Genomic DNA, 21,104 nt, shown 5'->3' with positions numbered 1-21,104 from the left:
TCACAGGGGTCCAAGAAGAAGACCATTATTGGGGGCCTGTTGTGTGTTACTACACCTCCCCACTAAGGGAATTCCATCTTTCCTATAGGGCAATATGGCTGCCATAGAGGTGGATCTCTTCCTCTGATGCCCCCTTCTAAACATCTGCTTCAAACCAACCCAGGAACACCCACTTCGAGCTGGGGCTTGACATAAACCCTACCCATTTTCAAACCAAATTTGCCAGGACTGACCTAAAATTCTGGACCATCTCAGAAAATTTTGGACTGTTGGAAATTAGGCCCTCTATGAGCCAGATCAGAGACCTGCTAACGGGCACCTACATGTATGATGACACTTAAAGGGGTTATGCCATGATTGATGTAAAAAATGAAAATCAGACATCATATAGTACATGACAGTCAAAACTAGAACCAGCGCTGTACCGCACATGGATCCAGCGATCTACTCATTCATTGCTCCAATTATACTGCAGACTGGCTGCTCAGGGGGTGTGTCCTATCTCAGGAGGCATGTTCTTTCTCAGGAAGGGGGGGGTCTTTCTCAGAAAAGGGGGGGGGTCTTTCTCAGGGGGTGTGACCTTTCTACTGCAGCTCTCTCCCTGTAACTGACACAGCTTCTAACAAAAGATATGGCTGGTGCCAGTTAAAGATTTAAACTGAGAGCATGCGACCACCGCAGCGAGGTGAATAAGAAATAAGGAAAAGGACAAACAGCAGGTGGCGCTATAAAGATATATTTTATTGAATATCTCAGTGGGTCTAATAAATTGTTAATGACATGCAATTACAAAAGTGTTCACATCCAGGTGCTGGTTTTAAAAATGTAGAATGTGTTTCGTGGCACAACTCCTTTAAGTGAGGACTGCGGAGTAGTCAGACCGGCTTCATTTGCAATGGAGATTGTCTTTACAAGACGATTCCCTAATATACTGTATGATTATTAAAGGGATTGCTAGAGCTCTTGCCTTGCTCCATTATTGGGACTCTCCTTCTTGTAAAGGTGCTTTCACGCGACCGTAAGTGTTTCGCGGTCCACAAATTGCAGATCCACAAAACACGGATACCAGTCCGCATTTTGTGGACCGCACATGGCCACCCCTATGATAGAAATGTCCATTCTTGTCCGTGATTGCGGGGCCGCGGAATGGAGCTACAGATGGGGACAGTGCATTGTGGGCTGTCCGCATCTTTTGCGACCCCATTGAAATGAATGGTTCCGCACCTGTTCCTGCTGCTCATAGCATATGCAATGTAGAAATTGTATACTAGGCATGCACAAAGTAATATAAGTGTTCACAGCTACACACCACACACATGACACAAATGTACACAATATGAGGGTCATTTATCAAACTGGCGTAAAGTAGAACTGGCTTAGTTGCCCTTAGCAACCAATCAGATTCCACCTTTCATCTTTGACAGCTCCTTTGGAAAATGAAAGGTGTATTCTGATTGGCTGCTACCTTACACCGGTTTGATAACTGACCCCATATATCCATACATTATGGGACATTTTTGTATTGCAAATGTAGTCAACAATCAGTGGAATGTATTTTGGGTGATTTCGGCTCAGCCGTCACATTGACATTCACTTTAATTTTAGCAACATCGAAATGAAGGACCTTGTCATCCAGAAAATTGTGTAACGTTCTGTGAACTGCAATGAGGTGATACACAGAGATAAGCCATGTTTGCATATGGCAGGCTGCTCTCTATACTGAAGTATATGGCAAGTTCCCATACTTCTAGGGAGGTGCGGGCGACACGGGGGGAGATTTATCCAAACTGGTGTAAAGGTAAATTGGCTTAGTTGACCACAGCAACCAATCAGATTCCACCTTTCATTTTCCGAAGCAGCTCTGAAAAATGAAAGGTGGAATCTGATTGGTTGCTATGGACAATTAATCCAGTTTTCCTCTACACGAGTTCTGATAAATCTCCCCCACAGTGTCTTCTCATTTCGTATCAGGCCAATTGTAGGTGACAAACTAAACCATCTAATGGGTCTCCAAGTATAGACTAGTACACGTGTTCACAACAAGACTAGTCGTTATACAGAAGACCAAAAATATTATAGCATTCACATGTATAAATTCTTGTGCCGTGACCCATGTAAGAAACATGGCTTGGTTAGATAAAAAATAATGGAGTCTGGGAAAAAGGGTCTCTTGGTTTTGGTAAAGGAGCTGCAGGACTTTCTTCACATTCGAGGACCTCTAGGGAAACTCCACATGTAACGAGCTTGAAGTCACGTAGAAACCCAATGACTTCAGATTACAGACACACTGGTGCTTTGTAGACCATCAGTGTGGGACTATGGTTCCTTGGGACCACCATAGGAAATTATTTTTGAGGCTCAATAAAGTCGAATAGGTTGTGAATTAAACAGTTAGACCCTAGTGGCAGATGACTGGCTCCAAAGTAAGCCAAATATATTTTTTTCTCTTGGACCTTTGGGGCCAACTATGGTATCAGAACCTTGGCCCATCAAAAGATCCTCTGGTACTCTAGTAGGCCAGTAAAACCCTGAATTCCACCATATGTCTCATATAAATGGCTTAATACAGCTACTATGCCATAACTTTTATTCTCAGACATTCCGAAAGTATCTATGTGGGCACCATATTCAGCCCTAGAAATATTGCTTCATATATATACGGTAGTTCTGTTGTATAATGACCATGACAGTTCTGAGAAGTCACAGGGAGCAAATCTGTATCACAAGTCCAATTAACTTTCTGTGATAGAAAGGGAACTCAAGTTGGTCAGGCATAAAATGGTCCTCCACTAATCTAGCTATCAATGGTGATCTTGAACCTGACCAATGTCTACAGGAGTATGTATAAACATAATGATCTCCACTATCCAGAAAAGTTTTTTGAGAGCCTCAAGAAAAAAAAAATGAGGTGGCCTGAAAGATAAAACTTGGGTGGGAAAGATGGTGGTAGTCCATACATCTATGATGTAAAGAGAACCTCGAAAATAAAGGCTATTGAAACAGGTAGACCCTTCCACCTTTATTCCAGGAAAGTCCAACCGGCTTAGATCTTGAAAGATTGACCTATATATATGAATGCTACTTGGACTGTTTTTGTTGAATGATGCAGCTTTAGTTTAGCCTTGAGAAGGATTGACCTTCCAAGATCCAGCCACAGTAGTGTTACCTGACATTACAAGCCAGACAACTGCTAGTAGATCCTCACGGAAACTGAATTTAGCAAAGGCTGGATGTTTATTAATACCATATATGTAGTCATAAACAAATGTAGCTGCATATGGATTTGAAGAACCATGGCACAAAAGGGCGTAGACGTAGATTCAGTGAACACCCATTGTGCAAAAATCGCATCCCCCATCTGTAAGAAGGAACTTTACCGTGCGAGAGCAGCTTACCTCTCCAGAGATCTGATGGCAGCATGGACAAGAGAGTGGGGAACGAATGCATAAGGTCAGGAATGGCAGTCACACATGTGCAAACAGTGTACGTGAAGGCACTTCTAAGCATTGTATCATATCTCACAAGTCTTTCCAAACCATAGAACACTGAAATATTACTCTGATCTTGAGATGATTGCTCCTTAAATGGCTTAGAAATAAGCATTTGCTATTTTCCAGCAAACAGTGCCACTCTTGTCCATAAACCTTGTGTGTGGTATTGCAAAGTACGTGACTGAGCTGCGTTGCCAGGTACAACCCATAGACAAGAGTGGCACTGTTACTATAGTATATATAGTATATGGATATGAACAAACAATGCAACCTTGGACCTGGACATTAGTTTCCGGGGACAAAATTTTAATATAGTTATTGGCAGTAGGGTGTAATTTTGAATTTAAAGTTTTTAAACCATAGATGATATACTGAAGAATATTAGCATGTGTTGACATGGATATACAGTATACAGATATATACTGACTCACGTTGCTTCCCCTGGTCAACAAGTTGGAAAACCAGGAGAAGCCTACTCCATGATGACCCTCCTCTGTCATGCTTTTCCTGGCATTTCCACTATGTTGATCCAGGACAGTTTTGGCGGGGGATCAGTGAGGTGAGTATGGCTTCGTTTAAATTTTTGACCCACCGTAAATTATCTAGAAAATACATACTGCTGGTCAAACCCTTTTAACAGCTAACAAATGGGTTAGTTGCTGTCCATGGTGCTGACTATTTTAGAGCAGCTTATGGCATATTTCTTTGGAGGAGCCTCCCGATCCTGGGGCTGGACATTTCTGCTTTGTATTTGACATTATGGCAGTTTTGATTATTAGATGCCTTCTATTCAATCAGCAGTGACAATGCCATAACCCTCAGATGGCGCTATACACATTGGCATGAACTGATCATTTGGATAAGTGAACTGATTGCTGCTCATTTTAGAACAGCCTGGAAGCAATTCCGAATTAGTCTGAATGAACTGCCAAATCTGAAGACGAAAATAATATTTGCATAATATTCTGCACCAGATGTCAGAGAAGTCTGTTCTTCCTTGTGTAACTCAGAAAGTGAAATCTGGTGTAATTACACAGAAACACGTTTCCCGGATGACACATATCATAAAAATATTCTGTCTCCATAAAACAAAATGTTATTAATAGCTGTTAACTATGGAAAAAAAATATTTCGGCCGGCTTCCTATGCTCGTAGTTCTAGCCTTGTAAGAAGACGTAATAGGGGCATCTATTAATATACAGTATTTTGATATCATTTCTAGACATTAAATACAAGCTGGGATACAATCAGGACATGCATGATATTTGCCTGATCATTTCTAATCGTATTTACCCTATATCGAAAAAGATATGGATCGGACATTTACATGTCATGCATTTATCTATTCCAGGGATGCTCAACCTGCGACCCTCCAGCTGTTGTAAAACTACAATTCCCACCATGCCCTGCTGTAGGCTGTCCGGACATGCTGGGAGTTGTAGTTTTGCAACAGCTCGAGGGCCACAGGTTGGGCATCCATGATCTATTCCTTCTCACCATCATTTATATTGTACTGTACATGAGGTGTGAAGTACTGAACACTTAGCATACATTTTGATCAAAATGCATAGGCCCCACTGACTTCTTTTGAGTGGGTCCATGGCACAGCACCACATGGTGACCACCGGAACACACCACCTAAGGGTAAAAAATCAGATCTGTGTTGCCCTTTCCATAGGAGTTGGGATTCCCATACATGTAACTCCACCACAGATGACTTAGGGGTCGGGTCCTTGGTATGTCTTCCAGAAAGCCACACAATCGGTGTAAAAGCCATTTTTCATTGCTCCACCTAAATCCCTATTGAAGCTCTCTCTCAAGGGAAAAGGGAAATCCAGACAGTGGAGAATTGCCACTGCAAGTATGAATAAAATATTGTCACTTCAGATCAACTAGTCCGACCCAGGGTTTCACATCTGCTTCATCGGGGGCATTGATTTTTATATGCCCGACCTTCGCTTTCTTGAAATTGCAATCATTAAAAAACAAATATACAATGTGTAAAGAGCAGCGCAGATCTGATTTTTGCTATGTTGCAACGGCGATGGTTGCCATGTGGTGCTGAGCCAAATTAGAGCAGCGACCCAGTCAAAAGAAGCCACCTTGACGTGGTGAGTGGACCTATACATTTTGATCAAGACACATGCTAAGTGCATTGTGTACAGTTTATAAATTATGCTGAGAAGCAATAGATCAATGCAAGGCATGTAGATGTGCGATCCATATGTTTTTCTCCATAGTTTAGTCTACATGTAATCATCTATGTACCCAAGAGGTAGACTGCTATGTAAGAGTTTCGTATTAATATAGAATTGAACCTAAAGCATCTATGAAAATGACATCACCAATGGTTCTGGAGTCCAGTGTTGCCCAAAGTAAAGGACCACAGTGCTCTACAAAGCATATAAACTCTTAGTAATCAATGTAATTCTAAAAGAAATCAAAACCGCAATCCCAACGATTGTAATGTTCAGCAGCATGGTCTTATCCTCTACTGAGAAGTCTATTCCATATACCTGTAGATGACTATAGGCCAGTTTCACCTTTATATTAACTGGCTAAACACTCAACACTCCTTTTTTTTGTACCTGTACTCCCCGAACGTTTCATCCTTCATTGGGCGAGCTTCAGAATCCACTTGGGTGTCTTCTTTGTCCTTCACTGTATAAAACAATGTCACAAGATGGGATGTGCCAAAAAAGATGCAAATAAAGGACAGGTCAGTGTAAAAGACTCTAAAAATATATGTTCTGTACACATCATGGGTCATATGGAACTAATATAGTGCTCAACTTTTTTACTGTTAAAATGATTTTCTGGGAGTTGAATATTGATGGCCTATCCCTAGGATAGGTCATCAATATCTAATTGGTGGGGGTTTGACTACCTGTACCCCACTGATCAGTTGTTTGAGGTGCCTCTTCCTAGGCCAGTGACGTCCCGTTCCTTGGTCAGGTGGCCTTGGTGCAGCTCAGTTCCATTCAAGGCTGCAATACCAACCACAGCCACTATAAAATGTACAGTACAGTGCTTGTTAGAGTGTGAGAAGTCTTCAGCAATCACTGGAGAACCAAGGCCTCTTTTTGAAAAAGCTGATCAGTGGCCATGCGACCCCCACAATCAGATATTGATGACCTACCTTGCAGATAAGCCATCAATATTGAAATACCAGAAATCCTTTAAAGGTGCCCCCATACCATCTCAATAGCTACCAGCCAAACACTTGTTTGGCCAACAGCTATCTCTCCTGACTTCCCCATGCACAGTCAGCTTGGCCAAGTGTGTATGCGTTTTTCAATAGGTAGAGAGGAAAAAGCTGCTGCCAGATACCTCAGGTGGTGACTTATCTTATCCTTATCTACAAAAGTATCAGACAGCATGCCTAATCATAATCTGTTGGGGGAGAGTCCTTAACTACCAAGACAGATTAAACTGTCGACCAGCTCCTCCAAAAATAACGGTTCAGCCATAATTACTCTTATGTATAAAGGAGCATTAAGTTAGGTTCACATCTGTGTTAAAGATAATCTGGTAGTCTGTTCCAGCATAAGAACGGACTACAGGAGTTACCATGTCTAGCATACCCGGATACCACCGCACACTGCTCGGCACTGCCGAATCCCCATTGATCATAATGGGATCCAATGGGGATCTGGTGGCTTTCCAGCATCAATGGTGGCTTTTGGCTGGTAAAATCCCTCCGCATGTAGCTGGATTTGTCCAGCCGAAAGCCAACATTTACGCCAAAAAGCTGCCGGATCCCCATTAGATCCCATTATAATCAATGGGGATCTGGAAATGTGTGGTGGTAAGCGGCTGTGCCAGAACAGGAACAGACTACCAGATTAGCGAAGATGTGACCTACCTTTCGGGTTAATCTTTCTAAAATACACTGCTCAAAAAAATAAAGGGAACACTTAAACAACACAATGTAACTCCAAGTCAATCACACTTCTGTGAAATCAAACTGTCCACTTAGGAAGCAACACTGAGTGACAATCAATTTCACATGCTGTTGTGCAAATGGGATAAACAACAGGTGGAAATTATAGGCAATTAGCAAGACACCCCCAATAAAGGAATGGTTCTGCAGGTGGTGACCACAGTCCACTTCTCAGTTCCTATGCTTCCTGGCTGATGTTTTGGTCACTTTTGAATGCTGGCGGTGCTTTCACTCTAGTGGTAGCATGAGACGGAGTCTACAACCCACAGAAGTGGCTCAGGTAGTGCAGCTTATCCAGGATGGCACATCCATGCGAGCTGTGGCAAGAAGGTTTGCTGTGTCTGTCAGCGTAGTGTCCAGAGCATGGAGGCGCTACCAGGAGACAGGCCAGTATATCAGGAGACGTGGAGGAGGCCGTAGGAGGGCAACAACCCAGCAGCAGGACCGCTACCTCCGCCTTTGTGCAAGGAGGAACAGGAGGAGCACTGCCAGAGCCCTGCAAAATGACCTCCAGCAGGCCACAAATGTGCATGTGTCTGCTCAAACGGTCAGAAACAGACTCCATGAGGGTGATATGAGGGCCCGATGTCCACAGGTGGGGGTTGTGCTTACAGCCCAACACCGTGCAGGACGTTTGGCATTTGCCAGAGAACACCAAGATTGGCAAATTCGCCACTGGCGCCCTGTGCTCTTCACAGATGAAAGCAGGTTCACACTGAGCACATGTGACAGACGTGACAGAGTCTGGAGACGCCGTGGAGAACGTTCTGCTGCCTGCAACATCCTCCAGCATGACCGGTTTGGCATTGGGTCATTAATGGTGTGGGGTGGCATTTCTTTGGAGGGCCGCACAGCCCTCCATGTGCTTGCCAGAGGTAGCCTGACTGCCATTAGGTACCGAGATGAGATCCTCAGACCCCTTGTGAGACCATATGCTGGTGCGGTTGGCCCTGGGTTCCTCCTAATGCAAGACAATGCTAGACCTCATGTGGCTGGAGTGTGTCAGCAGTTCCTGCAAGACGAAGGCATTGATGCTATGGACTGGCCCGCCCGTTCCCCAGACCTGAATCCAATTGAGCACATCTGGGACATCATGTCTCGCTCTATCCACCAACGTCACATTGCACCACAGACTGTCCAGGAGTTGGCAGATGCTTTAGTCCAGGTCTGGGAGGAGATCCCTCAGGAGACCGTCCGCCACCTCATCAGGAGCATGCACAGGCGTTGTAGGGAGGTCATACAGGCACGTGGAGGCCACACACACTACTGAGCCTCATTTTGACTTGTTTTAAGGACATTACATCAAAGTTGGATCAGCCTGTAGTGTGTTTTTCCACTTTAATTTTGAGTGTGACTCCAAATCCAGACCTCCATGGGTTGAAAAATTTGATTTCCATTTTTTTATTTTTGTGTGATTTTGTTGTCAGCACATTCAACTATGTAAAGAACAAAGTATTTCAGAAGAATATTTAATTAATTCAGATCTAGGATTTGTTATTTTTGTGTTCCCTTTATTTTTTTGAGCAGTGTACATGTAGATCTGATTTTGCCTTCCCAATCTGGGGAGGCAGTAGTGGAGAAGCAGCACAACGTGACTGGGAAATCTCATATTCCTTTTGCCTGAAACTTCCCTCCCATCAGAACAATCTTTTCCTTTAATTCTACAAAATAGAAATAACTTTAATTTTCTGAAAATCTGAAAACTGTCAAATCAAGTCTAAACCATTTATATGGCTAGCACAAGATAGGCCCTGAGTGGCGAAGTTAGGGCTGAATGATGGGACATCCTTCCTAGGTGCTAAATGCTAAAGGGTGCCAAGGTACCGCTCTGCCATAAAAGTCCAAATGGATCCAGCGAGTAAAATCAATGATTCTTTATTTCTTCATTTAAAAAAAATGTACAAACTAGTAATCCCCCTGCATAAAATTGACGCGTTTCAACTTCTTCATGGATTCATAGTATAAAGTATTCAGATACAGGCATGTAACTGCTTTTGAAAGCAAAAAGGGAGGAATGAAATCAATTGAAAATGTTAAGGAACGCCCGCAGTGCAGGTGTAGGGTAAAATGTAGATAATATTAACTTTTGATGTACATGCCTGTGGCTGAAAACTGACTTGCACTAAAAAATATATATGAGTAAATAATATAATGACACTATGTAAAATACTGCAGGAATGAGAAACAATCATATATTAATAATGTAATAAAATATTTGTATGATAAATCATTCCATAAGGAATGCAGCATCATATTTAGAATGGAAATTTTTGATCTCTCTAATCAATACTGTTTGAAAACGGCCCATGGGTATGTCCTGTCTGCTGCGGCTGGTGGCAGTTGAAGGATAGAGCTGAGCATGTGCTTCTATGGCTACTTTCACACCTGCGCTAGGTGCGGATCCGTCTGGTATCTGCACAGACGGATCCGCACCTATAAATGCAAACAATGGTATCCGTCCAGTGCGGATCCGTCTGCATAACAGCTTTTTCAGATCGGAGTTTTCACGATCGTGAAAACTCAGATCCGACAGTATATTCTAACACAGAGGCGTTCCCATGGTGATGGGGACGCTTCAAGTTAGAATATACTAAGAACTGTGTACATAACTGCCCCCTGCTGCCTGGCAGCACCCGATCTCTTACAGGAGGCTGTAATCCGCACAATTAACCCCTCAGGTGCCGCACCTGAGGGGTTAATTGTGCGGATCTCAGCTCCCTGATCGGGTGCTGCCAGGCAGCAGGGGCCAGACCCCCCTCCCTCCCCAGTATTAAAAGCATTGGTGGCCAGTGCGGCCCTCCCCCTCCCTCCCCAGTATTTAAAGCATTGGTGGCCAGTGCGGCCCCCCCCCTCCCTCCCTCCCCAGTATTAAAAGCATTGGTTGCCAGTGCGGCCCCCCCCCTCCCTCCCCAGTATTAAAATCATTGGTGGCAGTGGCCACAGGCTAACAACCCCTCTCCCCCCCATCATTGGTGGCAGCAGAGCGGCATTTCCGATCGGAGTCCCAGTTTAATCGCTGGGGCTCCGATCGGTTACCATGGCAGCCAGGACGCTACTGCAGTCCTGGCTGCTATGGTTATTTAGATTATACTTACATGCGCTGTCTGTGGCCGGCCGGGCGCTCCTCCTACTGGTAAGTGACAGGTCTGTGCTAATGCGCCGCACAGACCTGTCACTTACCATTAGGTGGAGCGCTGGCCGGCCACAGACAGCGCATGTAAGTATAAGCTAAGTAACCATGGCAGCCAGGACTGCAGTAGTGTCCTGGCTGCCATGGTAACCGATCGGAGCAATTAAACTGGGACTCCGATCGGGCATGCCGCTCCGCTGCCACCAATGATGGGGGGGGTTGTTAGCCTGTGGCCACTGCCACCAATGATTTTAATACTAGGGAGGGAGGGAGGGGGGCCGCACTGGCAACCAATGCTTTTAATACTGGGGAGGGGGGGAGGGGGGGCCGCACTGGCCACCAATGCTTTTAATACTGGGGAGGGAGGGGGGTCTGGCCCCTGCTGCCTGGCAGCACCCGATCAGGGGGCTGAGATCCGCACAATTAACCCCTCAGGTACGGCACCTGAGGGGTTAATTGTGCAGATCACAGCCCCCTGTAAGAGATCGTGTGCTGCCAGGCAGCAGTTATGTACACAGTTCTTAGTATATTCTAACTTGAAGCGTCCCCATCACCATGGGAACGTCTCTGTGTTAGAATATACTGTCGGATCTGTTTTCACGATCTAACTCAAATCCGATGGTATAGTCTAACATAGAGGCGTTCCCATGGTTATGGGGACGCTTCAAGTTAAAATATACCATCGGATTGGAGAAAACTCAGATCCGATAGTATATTAATAGGGACTCCTGACTTTACATTGAAAGTCAATGGGGGACGGATCCGTTTACAATTGCACCAATATTGTGTCTATGTAAATGGATCCGTCCCCATTGACTTACATTGTAAGTCAGGACGGATCCTTTCGGCTCCGCACCGCCAGGCGGACACCAAAACGCTGCAAACGCTTCAGAATGCATTGGGGCTAAACTGATCCATTTGGGGCCGCTTGTGAGAGCCTTAAAACGGATCTCACAGGCGGACCCTGAAACGCCAGTGTGAAAGTATCCTATCTCAGTGAACAGGACAGAGAAATTAGAAAAAGTGCAAACAGCAGGTGGCTGATAGATTTCATTGATTAACTCAATAGTACTTGCAATTAAAAAAGTATTCAGATCCAGGTGCTGGTTTGAAAACTGTAGAATATTACTCATGGAACAACCCCTTTAAACTCCAATGACAGAATGGAAGCATGAGACTTCCTCATAGTACTTCTCTGAAGTACTGTCTATTTTCTTTTTCTTAGCTGGTTGTCTTGGGCAGATGTCAACTTACCTGAATATTTTCCACCTTTGCTACGTTTGATGAAGCACAGGATGACCAGGATGAGAAGCAGCAGAATTATAGCACTTATCAGGCCAATAAACCAGCCCTGTGATGCAAATCCCTTCTCGTCAGGTACAGCTGTAAAGAAAGGATGAGAAGACACATGGGTAATAATGTAAAGACCGGAAGCATGTTTCGAGCTATCTGTCTAGCTTTGGTTCTTACCTAAAGGTAAAGTGTGAGTCTCAACTCCCCAAATTTCTTCATAACGAGTGTTATTTAACGCCAAAATACGAACATAATAATTTTCACTCGGTTGCAGTTCAACAATTTTGAATTCGGCTTCAGAAGCATTCACATCGTATTGCTGCCACGAATCACCTGAAAAGGAAAAAGCGGTGAAATCACAATCACCATAATGGATCTTTCTTGAAGACCTAGCGCTTCCATGAATTACATGGACTGCTCATTGATTTTAATGGGTGCTGTGTAATTCTTCGCTTATCCTGTGGTAGCGCTGTAGAGACCCAGGAATGGGCCATCCTATGATCAACTTCTTATTAGATGGTGCTCTTCTGGATAAAAGGCATTATCCAAAGTGGAGAAGCTATTTGAAGATTATGGGCACCTTTGATCACATAGAATTTTGCAATAAAAAAATAAAAAAATTTCCACTAGTGAAGCTCTGCCTCCTGAACTTATAGTAGTAGAATCTAGCAGAATATAACATCATATTCATGCTACTCCTGATAATAAAAGCTCCACAAAAGGTAAGGTTCACCTGCTCTCCCCAGCCCCTATCTAGTGCTGTCAGCAGTTTAGCATGGTCAAAACTGCTGACAGACTCCTCTCAACTTAACTAGAAAAATGGTCTGTTTTTTAGAGAAACAATACTACTTGTGTCCCATGGCTCTATCTGGAAGTGAAGCTCAAGTCCATTTAACTGGGACCAAGCGGCTATACCAGACAGAGCCTATAGGTAAGAGCAGAGCTGTTTTTTTATTTAAAAAAAAAAAAGTAGACCAAACTTTTATTTCATATAATGCCACTACTACAACCAAGAGAAGCTCTGGCAACTTACTTCGCATAAAGCGGGACTCAAGTTGGGAGCAACTTCTGTGATGTTCATATACCTTCTTCAAATTTTGGTAAAATCAAACACAAAATATAAAAAAATCTTCAAGAAAAATCAAATCAGTCATGCACTAAATATCCACCTTACGAGGTTCATTCCCTTGCACTGCATGGCATCACTTACGACAAGGCAGTCACTGCTTGTGGGCAAAAGGTCCTTTCAAAGGGATTCTCATAGGAAGGCTCAGTGGTGTATGGTGACTAGAGCAAATTTATTGAAATTTGACTCGGGTGCAAATAAATTCAGCCCAAAGCAAAAGTGTTCCAATTGGGCTGAAAATTTTCTAGGACTCATGTTTGTTTCTCTCTTGTCTTTCTCTTTTGTTTTCACTTACTGCTCTTGTTCTTCATCTGTACTTTGAGTTCAACATTTCTCTGTCCCTCCAATGGTCTCCATTTTATGGTGATACACTTGGCTGTCCTCGAAACTGTAATGTTCAGAACTGGTGGAAATTCTAAAGACAAAACAGAATAAAATAATAATCAAGATAGTCTAAATGTTGGGGCGTGGGTGTTCTCACCATCATATTTTTACTTCATTTAGATTTGTCAGTCAATGCTCATATTTATTTTGAGCAAAACACAAAACTAGAGTAAAACAGTAGGAAAATTAGGGAACAAAATACAGCTATCTAAGGGTCAAGTAGCCCCCAATTCTCAATTCGGATATTGTGAATTGAAGTTGTTCAACTAAGATCTTACCCAGGTGTTCCCATCTTAGTACGTACCAAGATCTGATGCGGTGACCAGAGGTGGTCAGATCTATGGAAATAGTCAAGCGGGCTGTGCTATACTGCTTCCACAGCTCACATACGGTACAAGTGAATAGGCATAGCATAGATTGTTCAGCGTTTCTATGACCACCTCTGACTGTGGCATCCAGGCCAGATGGGGTCCATTCTAAAGATAGTGTAGGTACCAGTCCAAGAGGTGGGCCCCGCATCTACCAGATATTTATTGCATATCCATTGGATATTCCTTTGATGAATGAGACAGTTGCAGGAATTTATGCAGCAAAATCTGTTGTGTGCATTCGCTCTAAAAGGGACATATTTGCGTTTAAAATAAATTTAAAAAATACACATAAATCATACTGCCTTACCTTTTAAAGTAAGGGGTAGTTCACATCACCATTTCATTTTGCGTTCTTCTGATCCGTATGCATAACTGATGCAGACGGATCAGAAGAACGGAAATTGAAACAGACATGTGAACTCTTCCTAAAAGGGATACATATCATGAAAATAACCCATTCACACAAAACAAGCAAAGGCTATACTTTAACTTCCAACTGGCATTAATTAAGTGCATCCCATATAAACCTAGCTTTCCCTTTACTGAAGTTGGAGCCTATGTAGTGATGTACTAGTCTGCACTGTTTTTAAATTAACTGTTTAAAACATTTTTGTCAATTGATTGTTCATTTATAATGCCCATGTAGTTTTGCAATAAATTTGAAAACCGTGTAGACTTGCATGTCCATGTGGTGTTCTGCCATGACGGCTACAACTGCCTGGTGGTCAGTGGCGTACATAGAGAAGTAAGGGCCCCATTGCAAGGATCAAACCAGGCCCCCTACACAGGACAGAAGGGTTTCCGATTAAACCCTTTTTCGATTACCCTTTTTTCCACTGCCTCATTTGCTAAAAGTTGTTTCTTTGGAGGGTAGAGTCCTGACCAAGTTCTCACCTAGTAGAAGAGATAATCCCAACTAAGACTGGGCCCCATAGCAGTCGCAGGGTCTGCCGCTATGGTAGTTAGGCCCCTGCTGGTGGTCCATGTCTGATACAGTGATTAGGCCAAGAATAGATATGGAGAACCTCTATAAGTATTTTCAATAATATATACTTTATATACAGTGCATTCAGAAAGTCTTCAGACCCTTTCACTTTTTTCATATTTTGTTATGTTGTGGGTTTGTGCTAAAATGAAAAAAGTTTTTCCCCATCATTCTACACCTCCTTAATGAGAGTGAAAACAGAATTTTAGACATTTTTGCAAATGTATTAAAAAGGAAAAATTTCACACATGGACATAAGTATTCAGACCCTTTGCTATAACATTTGAAAGTTAGCTCTGGGGGCCTCTCATTTCTCTTTATCACCTTTTAGATGTTCTGAAAGTTCCCAAGAGCACAGTGGCCTTTAGGGTAGAGTAGCCAGAAAGAAGCCTCACTTCAGTAAAAGACACATGAAAGTCCTGGAGTTTTCAAAAATGCACCTAAAAGATTTTCAGACTGTGAGAAGCAAGATTATCTGGTCTGATGAAACCAAGATTGAACTTTCTGGCTTCAATTCTAAGCGTCATGTCTGGAGGAAACCAGGCACTGCTCATCACCTGCAGAATACCATCCCTAAAATGACGCATGGTGGTGGTAGCATCATGCTGTGGGATGTTTTCAGTGGCTGCACAGGGAGACTGGTCAGGATTGAGGGCAAGCTGAATGGAGCAAACTACAGAGGTATTCTTAATTAAAACCTGAACCAGAGTGCTTTAGACCTCAGACTGGGCAAAGGTTTACTCTCTAACAAAACACTGATCCTAAACACACAGCCAAAACACAGGAGTGGCTTAGGGGCAACTCTGTGACTTGAACCCAACTGAAAATCTCTAGAGAGACCTGAATATGGCTTCCCACTGACAGTCCCCATTCAATCTGACAGAGCTTATAAGGGTCTTCAGAGAAAATTGGCAGAAAATCCCCAAATCCAGGTGTCCAAAACTTATGGCATCATACCCAAGAAGACTGAAACATAGAAACATAGAATGTGTCGGCAGATAAGAATCATTTGGCCCATCTAGTCGGCCCAATATACTGAATACTATGGATAGCCCCTGGCCCTATCTTATATGAAGGATGGCCTTATGCCTATCCCATGCATGCTTAAACTCCTTCACTGTATTTGCAGCTACCACTTCTGCAGGAAGGCTATTCCATGCATCCACTTCTCTCTCAGTAAAGTAATACTTCCTGATATTACTTTTAAATCTTTGCCCCTCTAATTTAAAACTAATGTCCTCTTGTAGCAGTTTTTCTTCTTTTAAATATTCTCTCCTCTTTTACCTTGTTGATTCCCTTTATGTATTTAAAAGTTTCTATCATATCCCCTCTGTCTCGTCTTTCTTCCAAGCTATACATGTTAAGGTCCTTTTATCTTTCCTGGTAAGTTTTATCCTGCAATCCATGTACTAGTTTAGTAGCTCTTACACGTGTTAATTCATAGTTTTGATGCCTTCATAGTCATGAAAATAAAGAAAACTCTTTAAATGAGAAGGTGTGTCCAAACTTTTGGTCTGTACTGTACATTTAATATACCAGAGATATATCTTAAGCAACATATGGTAATTACTCTCACAACACTTTCAAAGTCCTCCATCTTTCTCACCTAGATCTTTCATTGTGCTGCCTACTATCTTGGCAGGAAGACTTTCTCTTGCAGAGTTCTTGGCATAGACATAGAACTTGTAAGTATCTTTGTTGCTCATGTTGTGGAACGTCCAGGTCTGCTGAGCCGGGTCATCAATTGTTTGTAGCAGAAATGAGTTGGTGTGATCCTTTCTCACTGAGAGGAGACACAAGTAATGTCGAGTAAGTAACAAAATCATGTCAATTGGTTAATACAGTATCTATTACTAATTGTAAGTTGTTATAAGATGGAACTCAGAGCTCCTCACAACCCCTTTAATATGACCTCTCCAATGTTTTCTTTAGAGGCAACTCTTCTTTAATGGAGGCAGTATAAATCAGGATACATTGTTCATTATCCAGCGATGGATGGGGTCGCTGAAATTTTCGCATCTAGTAGGATTACCTCTCAGGAGATTTGCAGTATTGACATAATCTGTGACTGGAATTACTCTTCAGGTATGCATGAAGTAGTAGCATGAACTGTGACACACTGATCATCAAAATGAGAGCTTACCTAGATCGTGAGAAATTTTATAGCCTGTTATGATTCCATTGGGATGTTCAGGTGGCCCCCAAAATAGTGCCAAAGAGGTGTCAGAAAGGCGTTCAAAACGAAGGCCGCTGGGTGGTGATGGAACTGTAAAAACACCCAAAAAATTAAGGAATTAAGATGTTCAAGTGCTGATGTTGGGTAATACCACCCTGTATTAGAGCTGGCACCAACAGGCACATGGTCAGAAAATAGTAGGGATGAGCCCATATTTGTGCCCCACCAATACTGCCGATAACGTATTAATGTTCATACCATCATGCTTGCCAAAGAACTATGCACATAGAATAATATCAGTCATAGCAATATTTATACAGTAATGTAAATGGCCATAAATTAGAAGTAGAAATATATCAGCAAACAGTATATAGTGCCTATAAATGCAGAACAAGCCAGTGATCATACAATAGTATCATCTGCATACTGTTACTACAGTACCCCAGAGCAAATGTTTTTTTCTTTCATGTTATGTAATGTCATGTTATGCTATATATTGCCATGTTATGTATTGTTAATGCCTTGTATCCTCCCAGAATAGCTCTGTATGATAGTAACTCTGCCACAGCCCTTTGCAGGAGGTTTCTAGGTGGTCACTGGCTACACCCTTAGCACTAGATTGTTCTAGGAGAGTCAGGGCGCACTGACCAGGATTCGGAGACTAACAGATCTCTGTGTGATTGTTGCAAAATCTACAGGAAGAACTATAAGGGAGAGAAGGAGAAAAAGATAAAGGAGAGAATTGGAGAGCTTGGAATCTGCATGGCTAGGCATGGGGGTCATTAAGGTAACCGATACTGAGGGCAACGCAGACTTTACTGCCATGGAGGGATTACAGTTAAGATGTCCTAAACACTTAAGGAACAACTAAGCCAGTCATATTGTTCAACCTGTATGCTGCATTGAGCACTATAGGCATAATTTGCCAGCCATACATTCTACTGAGAGAGAATTTGGCAAGCTAGATTGGAAGGAGGGCCATAACTCCCATCCTTGCCTAAATTCATATACTTCTATCTGGGAGAGAACTGCACTGTGTAACAGTTAGAACTGTGTTTTGCTATAGTTCGACTTCTATTTTGCACTACAGTAAAGAGAGATGCTTCACCATACATCGGCCATTGCACCCTGCACGCTCTGCCTTGCACCCATCCAAACACCTAACATCAAGGGCACCCTCGCTACCATTAGGCAGGAGCCTGAGAATCAGGGCGTGCCACGAGGGAAAAAAGGGTGCCCCCTCCTCAGCCAGACCCACCACCACTCCCATCCTCTGCACTACCCACATGTACCTATGCACTAGTACTAGTCATAATAGCTCCATATTGTATTGCCATCCATAGTATTGTCCCTACCATGCATTTTTCTCCGCTCCACTGAGTGTTAGGGAGCTATATATGCTTGACTTATTGTATTATAGATATCCTATATTCTGTGCCTGTGAACTTACCTCCCTCCTCTGTTCGAATCGTCTGTGTCTCACTTTCAGGGCCCTCGTCTTTTCCATTAAGTACATGGACAGTCACTGAATAGTTGGTGAAAGGCTTCAGACCATTGATGGATGTATGGGTAACGTTTCCATGCACGGTTAACTTGCTTTTATGCTTTTCATTTTGAACAACATATCGGACCTATAAGGACATGATCACAGCTTAAAGAACATGGGATAAAGCAACATGTACACACATGGTACTGGTTCTCCACAGACGGCACACGTACTGACTGATTTTAATGTGTTTATTTAAATATCAGTGATTTTTCACTGAGCTTAGATCAGTAGAAAAAGCACAGAGACTTTGCGCTACTTTGGTCCATGATGTGGACTAAACACGTCCATTGATGTGTCCAGTCTATGGGTCCGTGAAAACCACTTAGGATGGCATCTGTGTTCTGTCAGTGGTTTTCATGGACCAATGGTAAGAGATGCTCTGGAAGGTAATTTTCAGTCTAGCAGTGTCTTTGGAATAAGGATGACACACGGAGAGCAAAAACGGACACATGGACCAAATACCTTTCACAGATATCTTCACGATAGGTGCACCTCACCTTTTCAGTGCTGGTGATGCTCCTTGGAGAACTTAAGCCCTCATTTGCATAAAGAATAACAGGATTTTTTTTTTCCTGCAATGCAACCGTTTTTCACAAGACAGGTATTATTTTAAGCCGCAGGAAAACAACCCTACCAGGCAGTATGTCTGGTTCAACAGGGTAGATCCTGCTGACAGGTGTTCTTTAGAGTTTATAGTAAGTTTTGCTTTATTAAACATGTCATGGTGACATGTCAGAAGTTTTGATCACCGGGGGCTCTGAATTCTGAGCGCCCCACTGGTTGCTGAAAGAAGAGCACAAATGATTAGTTGAGTGCCATGCCCTTCCAACGTGATTGGCTTGACACAGCTCTCCTTGGAGAGTTGAACGTTTGGTGTATGGATCCATAGAGAGTATATGCCCATGCACCACATGCATGACTCTCTAAGGAGAGCCAACCACAGCCACCATCACGGCCAAAGGAGCATGTCACTCACAGGAGTACTTCCACTCCTTCATTTCTACGATCGGTGAAGGTCTCAGCACTCAGACCTTCACAGATCAAATCTTCTGACATGTCACCATGAAATGTCAACTGGTTTATGAAGCAATAGGTTACCTCCAAGTCCTTTTACTTACCACAAATCCCTTTAGTCTTCCATTCAATCCCTCCTTCTGCACCGGTAGCCATGCCACTTTGATGGTGCTATCATTTAAAGCCTCTAATCCAATGTTTTCAGGGATAATAGTGGGCACTACAAAGTGAGTGGAAACCCATTAGAAGGTCATTGAATATTTACATCTCGTGGAACATAAAAAAAAAAACTCAGAATGGTTTATGATGGTGGCTGTTAAAATAGTTGGCTTGGTAGGAGATACCAAGAGTTACCGGTAAGAGATAGGCATGGCCAGGTGGGAGATATAGATATTACAGAAGGAACGGAGTCTCTTACTCAACTTAGCCAGAGAGAAGAACTGCAAACAAAGCATAAATTACATCTATACATTGCTTCCTCCACTGATATGCTCTCCAGGAATCATCTGATCTGAAAGGACTATACTTAATGACACCCCTTAACTGAGTTCTCTGGGCTTTTGAACAAGTTTGTGTAGAAAAAAGGAACCCTGGTTTTAGCCCGGTCGTTCATGGACTTGAAAGTGGGTGAGTCTAAAAATAGATATTATTCCATAACAGGTTTTGAGGGCAGAGAGCCCTCTTGGCCAGAAATAATCACAATGGGATTTTGATATTCATGGTTTATGCTCAGGATAGGTCATCAGTATCTGATCGGTGGTGAGTTGACTCCTGGCACTCCTCCCGATCCGCCGTATCAAGAGGACCAGGAGCTCTGTGAGTGCTTAGGTCTCTTCCTAGGCCCGTAACGTTATGTCCATCGGTCACATGGCCTAGCTACAGCTCAGTACCAATTAAGGGGACTGAGCTGCAATACCTAGCACAGCCACTATACAATGTATGGCACTTTGCTTGGCAACCTTTGAGGAGGCCACGGTGCTCACCAGGGCTCTGATGAGTGCCATGGCTTTCTCAAACATCTGATCGACAGGGGTACTGAGAGTTGGACACCCACCAATCTCATATTGATGACTCATGCTGAGGATAGGCCATCCATATGAAAAAACCCAGACAACCCCTTTAAAGGCATATTTCAAGTTTTTTTGTTTTTTTTAATGCACGACTGTTATGTCTGTTCTTGCTTATCCATTTTATAGCTTTCATTTGTGCATTTGCTATTTATCCCCTGTATTTCACATTGTACATTGCAGGGGAAGATGGCGGACACTTACCGTCTTCTCCCGAGTAGCCAGTGACAAGTCTAGGCTCTGGACCCTTGCCGAGGTCATTCACAGACTGGACTTTGATGTCGTAGGGTACAAATGTCTTGGTCTTCTCCACAAACAAAAAATTCTCTGTGACCATCTTTTCCTTCCACGGTTCATTTTGATTCTGTCGCCTCCACTTGACAATGTATGCAAATCCAGGCCCGTTCCAGTCAATTCCTCTCATAGGCTATAAAAAAATTATGTTTGGTTATGTATAATGAATATAGGGTGTATAAATGCAAATAATCAGTACTTTTTGCTCTTTTCATATTTTGCTACCTGGAAACTGTCCGCAAGCTGCTGTTGATAGATCTAGTATTCTTTTATGTGCTTCT

At 42.9% G+C, this 21,104-nt stretch overlaps 1 protein-coding gene across 1 annotated transcript in view; it reads right to left on the bottom strand.

Moving 5' to 3' along the window:
- Positions 1 to 21,104, bottom strand: part of L1CAM (L1 cell adhesion molecule) — a 182,362-nt gene that overhangs the window by 6,663 nt on the left and 154,595 nt on the right. Inside the window, exons 18-26 of the mRNA XM_040406138.1 lie at positions 20,734 to 20,956; positions 19,567 to 19,682; positions 18,350 to 18,530; positions 16,867 to 16,989; positions 16,330 to 16,506; positions 13,279 to 13,398; positions 12,035 to 12,190; positions 11,819 to 11,947; positions 6,080 to 6,152 (exon numbers count right to left, since the gene is read on the bottom strand). Coding sequence (XP_040262072.1) covers positions 6,080 to 6,152; positions 11,819 to 11,947; positions 12,035 to 12,190; positions 13,279 to 13,398; positions 16,330 to 16,506; positions 16,867 to 16,989; positions 18,350 to 18,530; positions 19,567 to 19,682; positions 20,734 to 20,956 — 1,298 coding nt within the window. The remainder of the gene's footprint in view (positions 1 to 6,079; positions 6,153 to 11,818; positions 11,948 to 12,034; positions 12,191 to 13,278; positions 13,399 to 16,329; positions 16,507 to 16,866; positions 16,990 to 18,349; positions 18,531 to 19,566; positions 19,683 to 20,733; positions 20,957 to 21,104) is intronic.

The sequence above is a fragment of the Bufo bufo genome, chromosome 8 (assembly GCF_905171765.1).
Source record: "Bufo bufo chromosome 8, aBufBuf1.1, whole genome shotgun sequence".
Lineage (NCBI taxonomy): Eukaryota > Metazoa > Chordata > Amphibia > Anura > Bufonidae > Bufo > Bufo bufo.
This window is presented reverse-complemented; position numbering and strand designations above follow the sequence as displayed.